Consider the following 15,800-nt stretch of genomic DNA (forward strand, 5'->3'; position numbering starts at 1 on the left):
GCACTGATTGTGGACGAGTTGAAGGCTTGTATTGTCTCCTTTCCTGCCATTGCATAATCCCGGAAGGATTGTTTGTGCTGTTGGCAGTGGGATTCAGAATGTGTTTTGTGCCACTGGCATTCTAACTTTCTGATTGGGGTGATTCACCTGCTGTAGTTCATCAGTGAACCATGGTGGTGATCTCAGTCAGTATGGGGGGCTTGGAGCCAAGGGAACAATAGATTCATAGATTCCAAGCCCAAAAGGGGGACCATTGTGATCATCTAGTCCAGTGGTTCTCAAACTATTGTACTGGTGACCCCTTTCACATAGCAAGCCTCTGAGTGTGACCCCTTTTATAAATTAAAAACACTTGCTTATATATTTAACACCATTATGAATGCTGGAGGCAAAGCAGGGTTTGGGGTGGAGGCAGACAGCTCACGCCCCCCATGTAATAACCTTGCAACCCCAAGGGGTCCTGACCCCCAGTTTGAGAACCCCTGATCTAGTCTGACCACCTGCATAACACAGGCTGTAGAACTTCCCTGAAAGAATTTCTTTTTTGAATAAGAATATATCTTATAAATAAATAAGGACATCAAGTGATTATGTTAATACCTGGGCCCTGTATTTGGGTGGCTTGTTCTCATAGGGCAATCTGAAAACCTAGGGAGATCAGCAGTCTTTGGGGGTGGACCAGCTTTGTTGCTCACTACCCTGGTTGGAAGGAGGAAAGGCTGTGTGGCTATGTCTACACTTGGAGGTAGGGGTATGATTCCCAGCTCAAGTAGACATACTTGCCCTAGATCCATTGAGCTAGAATGCTAAAAGTAGTAGTGTAGCTGTGATAGCATGGGCTAGCTTCCCTGAGTACCAACCTGCCCAGGCCCTGTGGGTACATGTAATGGGCTGAGCACTCCAAAGGGATGCTTGAACAATGCAGGGGTTGGATGTGCCTACCACCAACTTGTACAGAGGCCAGCGGTGGCGTGGAAGGCTGCGCTTGTGTTGCAGCAGGCTGAAGGTTTCGGGGATCTGACCTACAGCAGGCACAGACAAGATTCCTTCACATTAAGGGTAGGTGATGGTGAGGTGCCTCACAACTCTGGGTATCCCTGGGAAGCTTCACAGTGGCATTGAATGATGTCTCAGTGATGTAAGCAAGGGCAGGTGCTTCATCTAAAATGAGAACATGGATGGTACTGGTTTTATGGGCTGCTGCTCTTGCATTAAGCAACAGAAGCTTCAGGCTGTTTTCTTCTGATGCTCTGTTTAATGATGTTACAAACTGAGAAAATGGCTTCAGGTGCCAGGTTTTCAGTTTTATCCTAGTGCCTGGTGTTCTTAGGGGACATCTCTTCAACCCGGTGGTGGTGAGGTTTGAGGAAGGTGTGGGTAATAGGATTCAAGGTCCTTTGAAGGTGTTGGTGTTCCAGTTACCCAGATTCCAGGGGCTTGGACATGTGGTGCTATGCTGGTTCAGAGCTGAGTTACTTTTGCAAGATACCGGTAGTATCATATCTCATTGGATTGTGGCTACATGTTAGATAAGTGTTACAGGAAGAAACAAGACCTTAGCTTCCAGGGCCATCAGCATTGCATGTAAACGTGGCAGCTGTACAGGAGTTCAAAACTACAATACTATTTGCTTAAAAATATTAATACTGGTTAAGTCTTTTTTCATTACTCAGTGTGGAAGGTGATGTTCTGAGGATTTTATAATAGACTCCTGCAGCATAATTTAAAGGGAAAGGAAACAAAAGGGTGAGTCTGGCCCGGTACTGCGAACAACTGCAGTTTAACTGGAGAGAAGAGTCCTGCAGCTGGACCTTTGAATATAGGTGGTAAATATCAGCCACTCAAGATACTGCCTTTTAAAAAGCCAATGCCCAAATCTTTAAAATGCCATGTTAATACATCCTGTTTGTTTACTCTGACAGGGGAAACTGGCCCAGAAGGTATGCAATGAACTTTTGCCCATTCAAAATGGCACACACAAATGCACATTATCCCAGCCTCTGTGAAGCCTATCATCTTCTCAAAAGCCAGTAAATTACAGTAGCATGTTCCCTTTCGCACACAAACTTGTCTGCCTCTTTTAGTGCCAACATCTTTTGAAAGTCGTCAGTAACACAGCAGTCAGGAAATCTTTTTGAACCACATTCATTTGTCAGTTTTCATCTTCCTACCAATACAAAACTTGCTGCCAGGATACACGCCTGAGGAACTTCCAAGTCTGAAATTGGCTTTTTATGGTGCTGCAATATTTAAGTAATGTGTAGGGAAACGATGGTATCTTGGCATACTATTGTTCACTGAACTCTGCAGAGAGGTTTGATTTGGTCTGTCAGAGTTGGATTGCCTCACAAGAATTCATCTGGTCTATAATTATGATCCTGGCTTTGGTTTGCCAGAAAAATCATAGTGCATACATGTAAATATTGCTTATTTCCTGCTCCTATATAGCTGTCACATTTATATTCCCCATCATAAAGATTTCATATGAAGTAACTACATAAAGTACTCAGCTGAGTTTCTGGATCCCTAAAAAGAAATTCCTTGGATGAAGGGTTTCCTAATAGGTTTCTCATAAGGCAGTTTAGTACTCCACGAAAGAGCAAACAGTTACGTAGACTGCACTAGATAACGTAATTAGAGGAGCAGGTGCCAAAGCCATGTGAACAGCCAAAAGTATCTGGCAAAACTAAACTAATCCCTCATGGAAGAGAATGAGGAACAGCTTTCCTCATGGAGTACTATCAGGATTTGGAGAATTATTAATTCTATTCTGTATTGGTTCTTCTACTCTTCTAGGTATCCTGGGCTCAGGCCATTGAGCAACTTGAAGGGAATGACTGAGACCTTGAACTTGACTTTTATGTTCTTTAAGAAGCCCATGTAAAAAGCAAAGCACAGATCAGATGTGTTCACGGTAGCCTGTGTTGCTTAGGAGAAAAGCTGCAGTGGTCTGTACTAGTTGGAGTATCCTAAGGGCTGAGGGCTTCATGCCCAGGTATATCGCAGTGGTGTAGTCCTGATGAAAGTGAGAAAAATGTCAATAACTGAGGCTAGGTCATCATTCATGAGGAAGAGATGGACTCTCATTCCCAATTGGAGAAGGTAGAAAGCATTACTCATGGATGCAGCTATGTGAGAGCTTAGCATCAGTGAGGAATCAAGGCAGCACTCCCATACTATGGACTGGACTGAAACTTTTCAAAATGCTTTCCTCTGCCTAGCTGCATCACCTCTGTCTTGCTCAGGATCAGCTTCACCCAGCTGCTGTTCAACTGAGTGGTGTGGTCGTATATAGTGAAGGATAGGTAGAGCTGCTACCACTTGAGTCCAGTCACTCAGTGGCTGCATGCATGGGTGGCAAGTTTGTAAAAATTTTGGTGGGGCCCAGAACCCGCCCCCAACTCCGCCCCCCCCAACTCCGCCTCCACCTGCCTAAGGCTCTGGGAGGGGGCTCGGCGGGGGAGGTCTGGGGTGCAGATCCTGGGCTGGGGATTAGGGTGCAGGAAGGGTGCTGGGTGCAGGCTCTGGGCTGGGGCAGGGGGTGGGTGTGCAGGAGGAGGTGAAGGGTGCAGGCTTTGGGATGGAGTTTGGGGTTGGGAAGGGGTGTGTGGGAAGGGGGAGGGAGTTTGGGGATAGGAGGGAGTGCAGGGTGAGGACTGTGGGGCTGAGGATGAGGGGTACATGATGCAGGAGGGGGCTCAGGGCTAGGGCAGAGGGTTGGGCTGTGGGTGAGGGCTGTGGATGAGGGGTTCATGATGCAGGAGGGGGCTCAGGGCTAGGGCAGAGGGTTGGGCTGTGGGTGAGGGCTGTGGATGAGGGGTTCATGATGCAGGAGGGGGCTCAGGGCTAGGGCAGAGGTTTGGAGTGTGGGGTGAGGGCTGTGGATGAGGGGTTCATGATGTGGGGGCGCTCAGGGCTGGGGCAGAGGATTAGGGTGCGGGGGGATGAGGGGTTCATGATGTGGGGCCGCTCAGGGCTGGGGCAGAGGATTAGGGTGCAGGGGGATGAGGGCTCTGGCTGGGTCTGAGGATTAGGGTGCAGGGGGATGAGGGGTTCATGATGTGGGGGTGCTCAGGGCTGGGGCTGAGGATTAGGGTGCGGGGGGAATGAGGGCTCTGGCTGGGGCTGAGGGTTTGGGGTTGGAGAGGCTCAGGGTAAGGGCAGCCTGCCTTGCCAGTACTGGCGGTGGGCAGGCACTAGGACCCTGCGGCAGCAGACAGCAAATCTGCTGGGAGCCCTCCGGGCAGCAGGCAGTGGAGAGGCGCGCTGCGTTCTGTCAGGCAGGGATGCAACACAACGCGGCGGAGGGGGGAACACGCGGAGGGGGGGTGGCAGGCGGGGGCTGGGACCTGCTCCAGGCAGGGTCGCGGCGGCGGGGGGAGACCTGCGGTGGCCGGGGCCGATCCAGGCAGGACCGGGGGGGGAGGGGGGCGGGAAGAGACCCAGCTCCAACTATTGCTGGAGCAGGGCGCCCAGCCCTGAATATTGCTGGGGCCCGGGCCCCACACAAATATATAACCTGCCGCCCATGGCTGCATGTAGCTGTTGACTGGAACTAGAGAGATAATTGATCCTTGTGGAACTCTACAAGTGAGAAGCTTAGTGGCAGAGGTACAGTTTCTCATCACTACTTACTGGGTGTGTCCCTCCAGGAAGGATTCAGACCATTTAAGCACATTACCCTGCTACCTCCCTCAGATGAGACAACAGTATTGTATGGTCAACAGTGTTAAATACTATGGAGAGGTACAGAAGAATGACAATGGATGTCTGCCTTCTATCCACTGACAGGAAGAGATCATCCATCAGTGCCACTAAAGCGGTTTCAGTTCCATGTTTTGGTGTGAATCCAGATTGTGCCAGGTCTAGGATATTAGCTCCATTAAGATGAGCTTGAAGTTGGCCTTTGGCTAGTTTCTTTATGAGCTTGGAGTTTTGTACCTATGGGCTTGTCAACACAAATGTTGAAGTCTCCCAGGATGACAAGTCTGGAGTATTCCACCTCCGTCACCAACAAGGTATCAGTGAGCTCTTTTAAGAACACTTTAGTCCGTGTTGGTCTTTAATTGAACATAAAATCTATGTTAGTTGTGACTCTGGTTTCTGTTGCCAGACGAGTTATGTCAAATTAACTTGTCTTACCTCAGGCACCTCTTTTGGATTTGATAAACTGGCACACAATGCTAGCTTCAAATGAACTGTGCCTTTATCTGCATAGCATATAACACCCAGGGTCCATAGTTCTATCAGTGATTTCCTACTACAAATCAGTTAAGCACTGTGGGATTCTTCTTGAGGAAAGCTGTTAGGCAAATGAAAGATTGTTTATCATATACCAAAGTGCATAGAGCTGGTTGTACAACTGACATGCCAGATTACACAATGATATTATAGCCATGTTGGTCCCAGGATACTGAGGTAATATCTTTTATTGGATCAACTTCTGTTAATGAGAGACAAGCTTTCAAACTTGCACAGAGCTCTTCTTCAGATCTACAGGTCATACTGGTAGTACTGTGTCCCTACCGAGTTGGGTGAAAAGAGTGAGAGGAGCCCATCAGCAAAAATTAGGATGTTTGTTCACCAATGCGAGAAGCTTAGGTAATAAAATGGAGGAACTGGAGCTCCTGGTCCGAGAATTGAAACCGGATATCGTAGGAATAACCGAAACATGGTGGAACGGTAGCCATGACTGGAGTACAGGTATGGAAGGGTATGTGCTGTTTAGGAAAGACCGATGCAAAGGTAAAGGTGGGGGAGTAGCATTGTATATCAATAATGAGGTGAAATGTAATGAAATAACTAGCAATGCAATGGATAATACGGAGTCTGTCTGGGCAATGGTCACATTGGGGAAGAAAACTACCAGAGTCTCACCCGGGATAGTGATTGGGGTGTGCTATAGACCGCCGGGATCTAGCTTGGAGACGGATAGAGAGCTCTTTAATGTTTTTAAGGAGGTAAATACTAATCGGAACTGCTTGATCATGGGGGACTTTAACTTCCCGGATATAGATTGGGAAACAAATGCTAGTAATAATAATAGGGCTCAGCTTTTCCTAGACGTGATAGCTGATGAATTCCTTCATCAAGTGGTTGCTGAACCGACGAGGGGGGATGCCATTTTAGATCTGATTTTGGTGAGTAACGAGGACCTTGTTGAGGAAATAGTTGTAGGGGACAACCTTGGCTCAAGTGATCATGAGCTAATTCGTTTCAAAATAAATGAGGATAATCAATATTGCATCTGAGACTAGGGTTTACGATTTCAAAAGGGCTAACTTTACTAAATTAAGGCGACTAGTTAGGGAAGTGGACTGGACTAACATATTTAGGGATCTAAAGGCAGATGACGCCTGGGGTTACTTCAGGTTGAAGTTGCAGGAGTTGTCAGAGGCATGTATCCCGAGAAAGGGAAAACGGCTCGTAGGTAGCAGTTTTAGACCGAGCTGGATGAGCAAGCGTCTTAGAGGGGTCATTAAGAAAAAACAGAAAGCGTACCAGGAGTGGAAAATGGGAGGGATCAGCAAAGAAACCTACCTTATTGAGGTCAGGGGATGTAGGGAAGCAGTGAGAAAGGCAAAGCGACGGGTGGAGATGGACCTAGCGAAGGGGATTAAAACCAATAGCAAAAGGTTTTTTAGCCATATAAATAGGAAGAAAACCAAGAAAGAAGAAGTGGGACCGCTTAAAACTTTAAACGGAGTGGAGATTAGGGATAATCTTGGAATGGCACAATATCTGAACGAATATTTTGCCTCGGTCTTTAACGAGGCTAATGAAGGGCTAAGGAATAGTGATAGAGGGACCGATGGGAATGAAGATATGGGGGTAGACATTACGGTATCTGAGGTAGAAGCCAAACTTGAACAGCTTAACGGAAGTAAATCGGGGGGCCCGGATAATCTTCATCCTAGAATATTAAGGGAATTGGCGAGTGATATTGCTAGCCCGTTAGCGATGATTTTTAATAAATCCCTAAATTCGGGGATTGTACCGTTTGACTGGAGATTAGCTAATGTAGTTCCTATATTCAAGAAGGGGAAAAAAAGTGACCCGGGTAACTACAGGCCAGTTAGTTTAACATCTGTAGTATGCAAAATCATGGAAAAAATTTTAAAAGAGAGAGTGGTTACGGAGCATGAGGCCGATGGCAACTGGGATAGATTACAGCATGGATTTACGAAAGGTAGATCGTGCCAAACCAACCTGATCTCCTTCTTTGAGAAAGTAACAGATTTTTTAGACAAGGGAAATGCGGTGGATCTAATATATCTGGATTTCAGTAAGGCGTTTGATACGGTACCGCATGAGGAATTACTGGTTAAATTGGAAAAGATGGGGATCGAAATGAAAATCCAGAGGTGGATAAGGAGCTGGTTAAAGGGGAGACTGCAGAGGGTAGTATTGAAGGGGGAACTGTCGGGCTGGAGGGGGGTTACCAGTGGAGTTCCTCAAGGTTCGGTTTTGGGTCCGATTTTATTCAATCTATTTATTGCTGACCTGGGAACCAAGAGTAGGAGTGGGCTGATAAACTTTGCGGATGACACCAAGTTGGGAGGTATTGCCAACTCGGAAAAGGATCGGGATATCCTCCAGGGAGATTTGGATGACCTTGTAAACTGGAGTATTAGTAACAGGATGAAATTCAATAGTGAGAAGTGTAAGGTTATGCATTTAGGGATGACTAATAAGAATTTTAGTTATAAGCTAGGGATGCACCAGTTGGAAGTAACGGAGGAGGAGAAGGACCTCGGAGTCCTGGTTGATCGTAGGATGACTATGAGTAGGCAATGTGATGTGGCCGTTAAAAAAGCTAATGCGGTCTTGGGATGCATTAGGCGAGGTATTTCTAGTAGGGATAAGGAGGTGCTAGTCCCGTTATATAAGGCGTTGGTGAGACCTCATTTGGAGTATTGTGTGCAGTTTTGGTCTCCCATGTTTAAGAAGGATGAATTCAAACTGGAACGGGTACAAAGAAGGGCCACTAGAATGATCCGAGGAATGGAAGGCCTGTCGTATGAAAGGAGACTTGAGGAGCTCGGTTTGTTTTCCTTAACCAAAAGAAGGATAAGAGGAGATATGATTGCACTCTTTAAATATATCAGAGGGATAAATACCAGGGAAGGAGAGGAATTATTTCAGCTCAGTGCTAATGTGGACACGAGGACAAACGGATATAAATTGTCAGTCAGGAAATTTAGGCTTGAAATTAGACGAAGGTTTCTAACCATCAGGGGAGTGCAATACTGGAACAGCCTACCGAGGGAAATAGTGGGGGCGAAGGACCTCCATGACTTTAAGATTAAGCTAGATAAGTTTATGGAGGAGATGGTATGATAGGATAACGGGCTTAGTCAATAGGTCAATTAAGTGCCACACTGGTAAATAGTACAATGGGTCAATGATATGATATTCTTAACCTTTTTCCAGAGGGTATGGCTGGAGAGTCTTGCCCGCATGCTCGGGGTTCAGCTGACCGCCATATTTGGGGTTGGAAAGGAATTTTCCTCCAGGGTAGATTGGCAGTGGCCCTGGAGGTTTTTCGCCTTCCTCCGAAGCATGGGGCAGGGGTCGCTTGCTAAAGGAGTGGGTGGATCGGCTTATGTGGCCTGCATCTTGCAGGAGGTCAGACTAGATGATCATAATGGTCCCTTCTGATCTTGAATTCTATGATTCTATGAGAACCATGTAAGCTTGAAATCTTGTCTCACCAACAGAAATTGGTCCAGTAAAGCATAGTACCTAGTCTCACTAATATGTCGGACTAAAGATTGTGGTGCTAAAACTTGTCCTAATTTTTTTAACTTTATATAGTCTCTCGTTTCCCTGATTCTGCTGCATTTTACCGGTGAACTGGAAAGCTGTAAGTCTTTAAAAAAAGAGAGAGACTTGCTTTATGAACCGGTTAGTTGTAGCATGCAATGTAGTACCTCATGTTACATACTGAGGAAAAGTGAGGAGTCATAACCTGAAAGTATATTTTTTAGTATCAGTTAACATCTGTCAATGTGACATGACCAGAGCTTTTAACTGGTGTCATGTAGCTTGAGGCACAAATATGCTCTTTGTGTGGGACAAGCTCCAAAAAGTGAAAACTCCCAGGGCAGGGTGGAGGGAGCTGTACTGATTATTTCACAACAGCCTGGCACTCCCCTCTCCCCTGACCACAACACAGCGGTGATGTGTAGTATTGTAGCGATGGTCTAGGAGCCCCGGTCACTTTTCCACAGTCTGGAGATCAAGGACACCAACCACCCCCACCTCCTCTCCAAGTCCTAACTCCAGGGAGGCAGCGGGCCCCCCTGCGGGCGCACAGAACCACGCTGGGCCTCGCGCGGCGCCCCCTGCTCCCGCCAGGCCGCGCGGCCCCGCTCCAGCGCTGGGCACCTGCTCCCCCGCGCGCGGGCCGGCAGCTGGTGGTCACGCGCCCGGCTGGCTCCGGGGCCGCACAGCCCACCGCTCCATGGCGCGTGCGCTGCGGAACTTAGGCGACGGCGGGCACGCTGCCCTGTCTGCGGAGAAGGCCCCATCGCCCCGCCCAATTCCCCGCCGTTGTCGCGGTTGGATTGGCAGGCTGCGGCTGTCACTCATGACGGAGCAGAGAGCATGTTACGTGCAACAGGTTCGGTTGAGCGGAGGCCGAGCGTTTCAAGTGTCCTTATCCCTGCTTTCCGCTGCTGCCCCAGCGAGGGCCTTGGCAGACGCTCCCTAACGCTCGTCAATGAGCACTCGGAGAGCGTTCTGGTATTGTCAGACGCTCCCTGGCCCTCCTCCAGCCAATCAGAGTCTTTGCCTAGTGCGGTGGGAGGGAGGACAGCGCTGTCCCCATAGCAACCGAAGCGAAGCCCCGTCCCAGCGTCTGATTGGTCGATTCAAAGTGATTCTTTGCGCGTGGTGGGGGAGTAGGGTGCGCGCAGCGGGACCGTCGGCAGGACGGGAGAGAGGATGCGGCCGGATGGCGGGATCAGCCCGGGCCTCGTGGCCCAGCAGCGGGTCCGGCAGCTGGAGCAGAAGCTGCGCGTGAGTGCGGCCCGCGCCCGGGCAGGGGCCAACGCTCGGGAAGGAACCGGTGGCCCTGCCCCCTTCCCTGCAGGGGGTTGGGCCGTCCTGAGTGCGTCATGGCGGTGACGTCATCGCCCCGCCCCCGCCCCACGCGCTGCCTCCTGGGCCCGTGCCCAGAGGGCTGGTTGGGCTGCTGGGGCGGGGAGGGCCCTGCGGAGCGCGCGGTCCGTTGGGGCCGTTTCACGGTCATAGGCGCTTAAACCGCGGAAATGTCACGATTTCAGTGATTTAAAGCTGAAGTTTCAGAGTGTTGTAATTGTCGGGTCCCGACCCAAAGGGGAGCGGAGCGGGGCGGGGGGGGGGGGTTGCGGTACTGCGCCCCTCAGGTCTGCCCTGCTGCTGGCGGCGGCCCTGCCTTCAGAGCTGGGCAGCTGGAGAGCGGTGGCTGCTGGCCGGGAGCCCAGCTCTGAAGGCCGAGCCACCGCTGGCAGCAGCGCAGCAGTAAGGGTGGCCTGGTAGGGTATTGCCACCCTTACGTCTGCACTGCTGCTGCCGATGGGGCATCGCTAGGGTTTCCAACCCTCCAGCGTTGGCCTGGAGTCCCCTGGAATCAGCATCAATGTCGCGGTGACTGTTGAAAGCAATCTGGGAGATTTTAATAGGATCTTTCAAGAAAATGACATGTCATGTTGGGAAAAGAAATTCTCTTGAAATCGCTTCAGTCAGAGTTGGCAACCCTAGGCACCACCTTCAGAGCTGGGCATCCAGCCAACAGCTGCCACTCTCTGGCATCTGCTCAGTGACTTCGTGACAGGGAGACCAGATTTCATGGACCATGACTCGTTTTTCATGGCCGTGAATTTGGACTCTTAAGAAACCATCAGTGCTGCTCCTTTGAGTTAAATGTTGGCCTGTCCAGTGCACTGGCCCAGAGGCATAAAAGGGTGCACACACCCTTGTGCCAGCTGTCTGCATCATAGGCAGCAACGTGGGAGGAGAAGTAGGCTTTGCAAAGTGGCTACTGACCCTCTTTTGCTCAGGTGGTTGGGTTGGGGGTATAGTGACACCCCCATTCCCACCCTGCACCAGCCAGCATGGAGGTACTTCTACATTGGATATAGATTTGGTGAAGTTTGATCCCTCCTGAGAGTAGTGGGATAACCAGAAGGGAGGTTGTGGCTCTCTGAGCCACAGGACTGTCTACACACAAACTTGTGCTGGGTTTAAATAAGCAGGTTTAGTTAAACCATGGACCCCAGTCACCCAGGTTTGAGAGATCCTTTTGTAGCTCTTCACAGTCTGTCTAGGACTTAACTATCTTGAATAGTTTTGTATTGTCTGCAAATTTTGCCACCTCACTGTTTATCCCTTTTTCTAGATCATTTATGAATATGTTAAATAGGACTGAGCTCAGTATAGACCCCTGGGGGACACCACTATTTAGCTCTATCCAGGGGTGAGCTGGAGCGGGTTCGCACCGGTTCGCGCGAACCCGTTGTTAAATTTAGAAGCGGTTTTAGAACCGCTTGTTAACTAGCTTCCCTGCGAGGGAAGCTTTGATGGGCTCTGCCTGGGAAGCCTGTAATTCCTCCTCCCGGCCGCCGGGGGGCGCTGCGCTGTGCTGCGAGAGCCATGTGAGCTGCCTCCTGGCCCGGTTGCTGCTGCTGCTCTTTGGACCTCTGGCCCTGGGGCTCCTGCTGCTGCCTGGTGAGTCCCCGGCTGCGTCCTGCTGCCCCCAGCTCCCCCCCCCTCTATCCATTCTGAAAACTGACTATTTATTCCTACCCTTTGTTTTCTATCTTTTAACCAGTTACCAATCCATGAGAGAACCTTCCCTCTTATCCCATGACAGCTTACTTTGCTTAAAATGACTAAGACTAGACTAAGGGTTCTCAATCTGGTGGTCATGAGCGGGCTGCAGTGACCCTCCTTTTTTTTACCCTTTTCATTATTTTAAAAAATATTTCTAGCCTTGTGATTGCGGAGACTATCTTGAAAAGGAGAGCAGAGCTTTCACTGATGCAGTGATGCCTGCATGAATCTGCAGACAGCCTGAAACAATAGCTCAGAGATTTTCAACCTAGGGGGCATCGCACCCAGCAGAGTTGCAAACAGATGTCATAGTGTCGTAAACACCGACACTTTCCCAAGCTGCTAACCCAGCTAGGTTGGAAGGGAGTACCACTATGGGAAAGTAGGTCTCAATATTGAAAAAAGGTGAGAACCAGTAACTAGACAATTTAATAAATGGGAATTATTTATCCTAAGTGGTTATAAAAATGTATATTAAGGTAAAATATATTTTATCACACCAACTTCTTACACTGCAATAGTCGTGATGCTGAATAATAAGTCTATGATTGTCAAAAGATTATTGGTCTGACTGCATTCCGAAATTATTATTTCAGTTTTATTGCTGAGGATGCAGAATCTAGCCTATCAGTTCTTGTTTTTTCAGGCTAAAGAAGAAAGAATAGTTGTGCTGGAAACAGAAAATGCTCTTCTTCATCTGAAACTTGCAGAGGTAATTATATTGTGCATGTTTAATCTCTTGCAAAGTGGGTGGGGATGTATTCATGTTGTTTATGAGTTGGAGCTAAAACCCACCACCTAAAAAAAGAAGTGGAATCCTTCTTCTCATTTTCAAATTGTGTCATCTTCCTGTGGGGTAAAATTTCAAAGGACAGGGGCACAGCATCACTTTTTGTGAGCACAAATTTTTGCTGGCAAGATTTTCACACTTTCTTTAATTGCAGGTGCAAATCAGGTAGTCAGAAGTGCAAATACTAGAATACTTGCCTGTAATTTCACGCCTTCAAAAATGAACTGGGAGAGTAAACATGCATACCAAATTTGAGCACTTTCACACTGAATTACCTTATTTCTGCTTGTAGTTGAACTGGACGTGCAAAATGTAGGTGCAAATTTTGGGGGTGCAGTTTACACCCACAAAAAGGAGGCCACTCTTTTCTATTTGGCCATAAGTAGGTTTCAGGAACCTGCATTTTATAATTAATGGGCTTGTCAAAGATGCTCTATTCAGTGTCTTCATGATATTTGTCTACATACATGTCTTGTGTTGGAGGGAGTAAAACAAATATCATATACGCAGTTGGAAAAGCCTAGCTATGGCTAAACTAACCCACTTTCTTTCATCATACCGCTGATCAGAAGGGACAACTATTTCTGGAGCAATTATTGAAATAATGAACAGTCTTCATAAATAATATTTTGCCTCTTCAAATCTGGGTCTCTAGAGATTAAAAGAAATCTGAGCAGTTATTTGTTGTGCAAGACCAGGACTGGCTGTGTGGATTAGAGGTAATAATGACTGTCAGTTGAGAAGTTCTAATCCAGGCTGAGTCATTAAATCGCTGTGTGACCTCAGGAAAGCCACTTGCCCTCACTGTGTCTTGGTTAATTCTGCTGGATGAAATTGGGTTTAATTAAAAAAATAAGTCCTGACTGCAAGCCAGATGGTGCATCTGAGCTGACTTTTGCTGGGTACACAAAAGAATACTGTACTTTATTTCAGCGAAATATATTTCTATTGTCTTTTGTAGCATTTAGTGAAGGTATTCTTAGGAATTTGAACTGCCCTTTTGTTCTCAAGCATACAATATGGAGACCATTCTGGATAGTAAGATGCATCAGAGGGAAGAATGTGTCTTGTAAACAAGATACCCTCCTCCAGAGCTAAAGCCGTATGAGGACTTGTCTACATGGTGTTTAGTCTGCATCAGAGAGTTTTATATTTAGTTTGCACTAGTGTGTCATGTATTAACTGGCCCAGTTCTGGATCTGGTTCTGCTCAATATCTTCATCAATGGCTTAGATAAAGGCAAAAGGGTACATTTATAAAGTTTGCGGACGATACCAGGCTGGGAGGGGTTGCAAATGATCTGGATAAACTGGAGAAATGATCTGAAGTAAATAGGACGAACACAAAATAAAGACAAATACAAAGTACTCCACTTAGGAAGGACTAATCAGTTGCACACACACAAAATGGGAAATGACTGCCTAGGAAGGAGTATTGCAGAAAGGGATCTGGGGGTCATAGTGGATCTCAAGCTAAATATGAGTGAACAGTGTAACACTGCTGCAAAAAAAGCAAACATCATTCTGGGCTATATTAATGGGAGTGTTATAAGCAAGACACAAAAAGTAATTCTTCCCCTCTACTCTCCACTGATTAGGCCTCAACTGGAGTATAGTTTTCAGTTCTGGATGCCATATTTCAGGAAAGAGGTGGACAAATTGGGGAAAGTCCAGAGAAGAAAAACAAAAATGATTGGGTCATGGTTTCTAGACCTTTATGAGGGAAGACTGAAAAAAATGGGCATGTTTAGTCTGGAGAAGAGAAGACTGAGGGAGGGGACATGATAATGGTTTTCAAGTACATAAAAGGTTATTACAAGGAAGAGGGAGAAAAATTGTTCTCTTTAACTTCTGAGGACAGGACAAGAAGCAATGGGCTTAAATTGCGGCAAGGGCAGTTTAGGTTGGACGTTAGGAAAAACTTCCTAATTGTCAATGGTTAAGCACTGGAATAAATTGCCTAGGGAGGTTGTGGAATCTCTGTCACTGGAGATTTTTAAGAGCAGGTTAGACAAACACCTGTCAGAGATGGGCTAGATCATTCTTAGTCCTGCCATGAGTGCAGGGACTGGACTAGACCTCTCAAGGTCCCTTCCAGTCCTATGATTCTATGAAAAAGCCACACTTTAGTCCTTTGTTTTTTCCTAATCAATCATGTTTTTAATAACCTTACTATTTTGCCAGCATTGTACTGGAGGGGTCATTTTTGAATAGCATAGAAAATTGAATTCTCTTCCACTAAAAAACAAAACAAAATAAACGTTTCTTCTAAATGTTTCTTGTTTTTGCTTGAACCATATACGTGGAGGGATAAGCTCAGATAGAAAAAATATTTAAAAATATTAGTTCTTTACTGGTATTGTTCTTAATATCTTAAATTATTAAAACTGAAAATTTAAAAACTGTATTACTTTATTTTATTACTTCATGCAGTTTGCTTTTGTTTGCCTCCTACTAGTGCCCTGATCCTGCAGTTACTTCCATGAGGACACCTAGGTCTGCAAACATGGATCTATTGGGGCCACATTTTGGACAATGCAAGTAAACTGGTCAGTTTCTCTTCTATTTGTAGTCTGTTTTACTTTCAGCTTCTCCTGGGCTAACACAATCCTACAAATTCTGGGTGGCAAATACTTCAGGGGAATGATAAATCCAAAGAGCAAACTATTTGTATAGAAAAGGTCATGGGAGTATTTCTAATAAAGGTAAAACCTAAAAGTGAAATTGAATAGAAACTGACTATAGAGAAAAAGCGAAACTGACCAAACTATTTTTATTGTCCACCCTGAGAAAAATAGAAAAAATAAAACAAACAAAATTAGTAGCAAAAATTTAAATTAAATGTTTAAAATGCTCTTAATTTTAATAACCTCAAACATTCTGAATAACATACCCCCAAATCCTGCAAAGATTTATTCATGTGCTTAATTTTGCATATGAGTAGTCCCGTTTGCTTCAGTAGGACTATATAGGTGCATTAAGTGAAGCACATGCATAAGCATTTGCAAAAATGGCACCTAAGAGATTTGAATCCTGGGAGTCCTTTTATAAAATAGACTAAAAGAAAAAATGCCATGTGATCAGTATATAGGAGCTGTCACAGTTTCTGGCTAATCAAGTCTATAATAAAAAATATGAATTTATAAAGTACCTTTTGTGCATCCCATGGACAATCATGTGGCTTTCATTCTACT

General features: G+C 46.5%; 1 protein-coding gene across 4 annotated transcripts in view; it reads left to right on the top strand.

Moving 5' to 3' along the window:
- Positions 1-9,542: 9,542 nt before the first annotated feature.
- The window catches only part of KIF25 (kinesin family member 25), a 64,788-nt gene continuing 58,530 nt past the window's right edge, over positions 9,543-15,800 (top strand). The window contains exons 1-2 of one of the 4 annotated variants that reach the window (XR_006577714.1): positions 9,543-9,880; positions 12,464-12,529. Coding sequence is in view for 2 of the 4 variants with exons in the window: in XM_045008582.1 (XP_044864517.1) it covers positions 9,725-9,880; positions 12,464-12,529 (222 nt within the window). In the remaining 2 variants the exon portion in view is untranslated. The other 3 variants (XM_045008582.1, XM_045008583.1, XM_045008584.1) reach the window with 3 other exon arrangements.

This window comes from Mauremys mutica, chromosome 3, assembly GCF_020497125.1.
Source record: "Mauremys mutica isolate MM-2020 ecotype Southern chromosome 3, ASM2049712v1, whole genome shotgun sequence".
NCBI classification, from domain to species: Eukaryota; Metazoa; Chordata; order Testudines; family Geoemydidae; genus Mauremys; species Mauremys mutica.